This window comes from Mandrillus leucophaeus, unplaced genomic scaffold (assembly GCF_000951045.1).
Source record: "Mandrillus leucophaeus isolate KB7577 unplaced genomic scaffold, Mleu.le_1.0 Scaffold230, whole genome shotgun sequence".
NCBI lineage: Eukaryota > Metazoa > Chordata > Mammalia > Primates > Cercopithecidae > Mandrillus > Mandrillus leucophaeus.
In genome coordinates, this window is record NW_012102366.1 from 1,033,941 (window position 1) to 1,035,383 (window position 1,443).

The 1,443-nt window shown below is 59.0% G+C and overlaps 1 protein-coding gene across 1 annotated transcript in view; it reads left to right on the top strand.

The window, feature by feature from the left end:
* Positions 1–1,443, top strand: part of RFX1 (regulatory factor X, 1 (influences HLA class II expression)) — a 39,549-nt gene that overhangs the window by 21,186 nt on the left and 16,920 nt on the right. Inside the window, exon 7 of the mRNA XM_011981815.1 lies at positions 604–698. Within this exon, the coding sequence (XP_011837205.1) occupies positions 604–698 (95 nt within the window). The remainder of the gene's footprint in view (positions 1–603; positions 699–1,443) is intronic.

The following is a 1,443-nucleotide window of genomic DNA, read 5'->3' on the forward strand; positions in this document are numbered from 1 at the left end:
AGGCCCCGCAAGCCCTGTAGACCCCACCTCCGCCCGACGGGTCGGTCTGGGGACCCGCCTCTGACTCCCCACCCAAGCCCAGTCCAGGTCCCAGCTCCGCCCCTGCAGACAAGGGTGGGGGGATGGAGGTTGGGGGACTCAGACCCCGCCCCTAAGGCCCTGTCAGTGATTCCAGGTTCTGTCCCACCAACCGGGGCCCCAGGCTCCGCCCCTCACATCCTGTGCCCTGTTTCCAGGCCCCGCCCCTGAGGCCCTTTCTGTGGCTCCACGCTCTGGCTCCAGCGATAGTCTTGCCCCTGTGCCTGGGGTCCAACCTTCACGCCCACTGCAGGACCCTGTCTCGGGTCCCCTCCACTGCCCATCACTGCCCTTGCTGTCCCCAGTCGAAGCCGAGAGTCCCGGCTTCTCCTCCTGACACAGCTCTTCCTGATCTGATCCCCAGCCCTGGCCTCCTCCAGGGTGTTTTGTTGAGAGTCCGGAAGCCACCCTGGGGGTCCGGGAGCTGGGCGTCAGGGATAGCCTGGGTGGACACCAGCCCTTTAGAGGCAGAACTGTAGGAGCTGGCCCACGCCTGACCCTCCACGTGCCCTTCCTCTGCCCCAGGTGCAGCAGCTCCAGCAGGTGCCCGTCCCACACGTATACTCCAGCCAGGTGCAGTATGTGGAGGGCGGCGATGCCAGCTATACGGCCAGTGCCATGTAAGTGAGGGGAGAGGGGTGGGTGGGGGGTCGGGTCTGCCCTGGACCTTCCCCAGGCTCCCAGGACACCAGGCCCCAGTCCCAGCCCCCAGCAGGCCATCTGGCCTTTAAGGCCTCAGGTGACAGACACACAGGTGGGCACTCCCCAGGGGCCGCCACAGTCACAAAAAGTGGCGAAGCAGAGGGACCCTCGAAGGTTGGAAAAGGCACCCTGGCGTAGCTTGGGGCTTGGGAGTCAAATGAGCCTGGTTTTTAACCAAAAAAAAAATGGCCAGGTGCGGTAGCTCACGTCTGTAATCCCAACACTTTGGGAGGCCTAAGTGGGTGGATCACTTGAGGTCAGGAGTTCAAGACAAGCCTGGCCAACATGATGAAGCCCTGTCTCTACTAAAAATACAAAAGTTAGCCAGGTGTGGTGGCAGGCACCTGTAACTCAAGCTACTCAGTAGGCTGAGGCAAAAGAATTGATTGAACCCAGGAGGCAGAGGTTGCAGTGACCCGAGATCGTGCCACTGCAACTCCAGCCTGGGCGATAGAGCGCGACTCCATCTCAAAAAAAAAAGTAATTTGACTCTCAACCCTGTCCCATAGGGGATGCTGTGACCCGTTTCTTTGTTTCCTTCCAGAGATATTCTAAGAACAGAAACTCTAGCCCTCTACCCATTTTTTTTCTTTTTCTTTTTTTTCTTTTTTTTTTTTGAGATGGAGTCTTACTCTGTCGCCAGGCTGGAGTGCAGTGGCATGA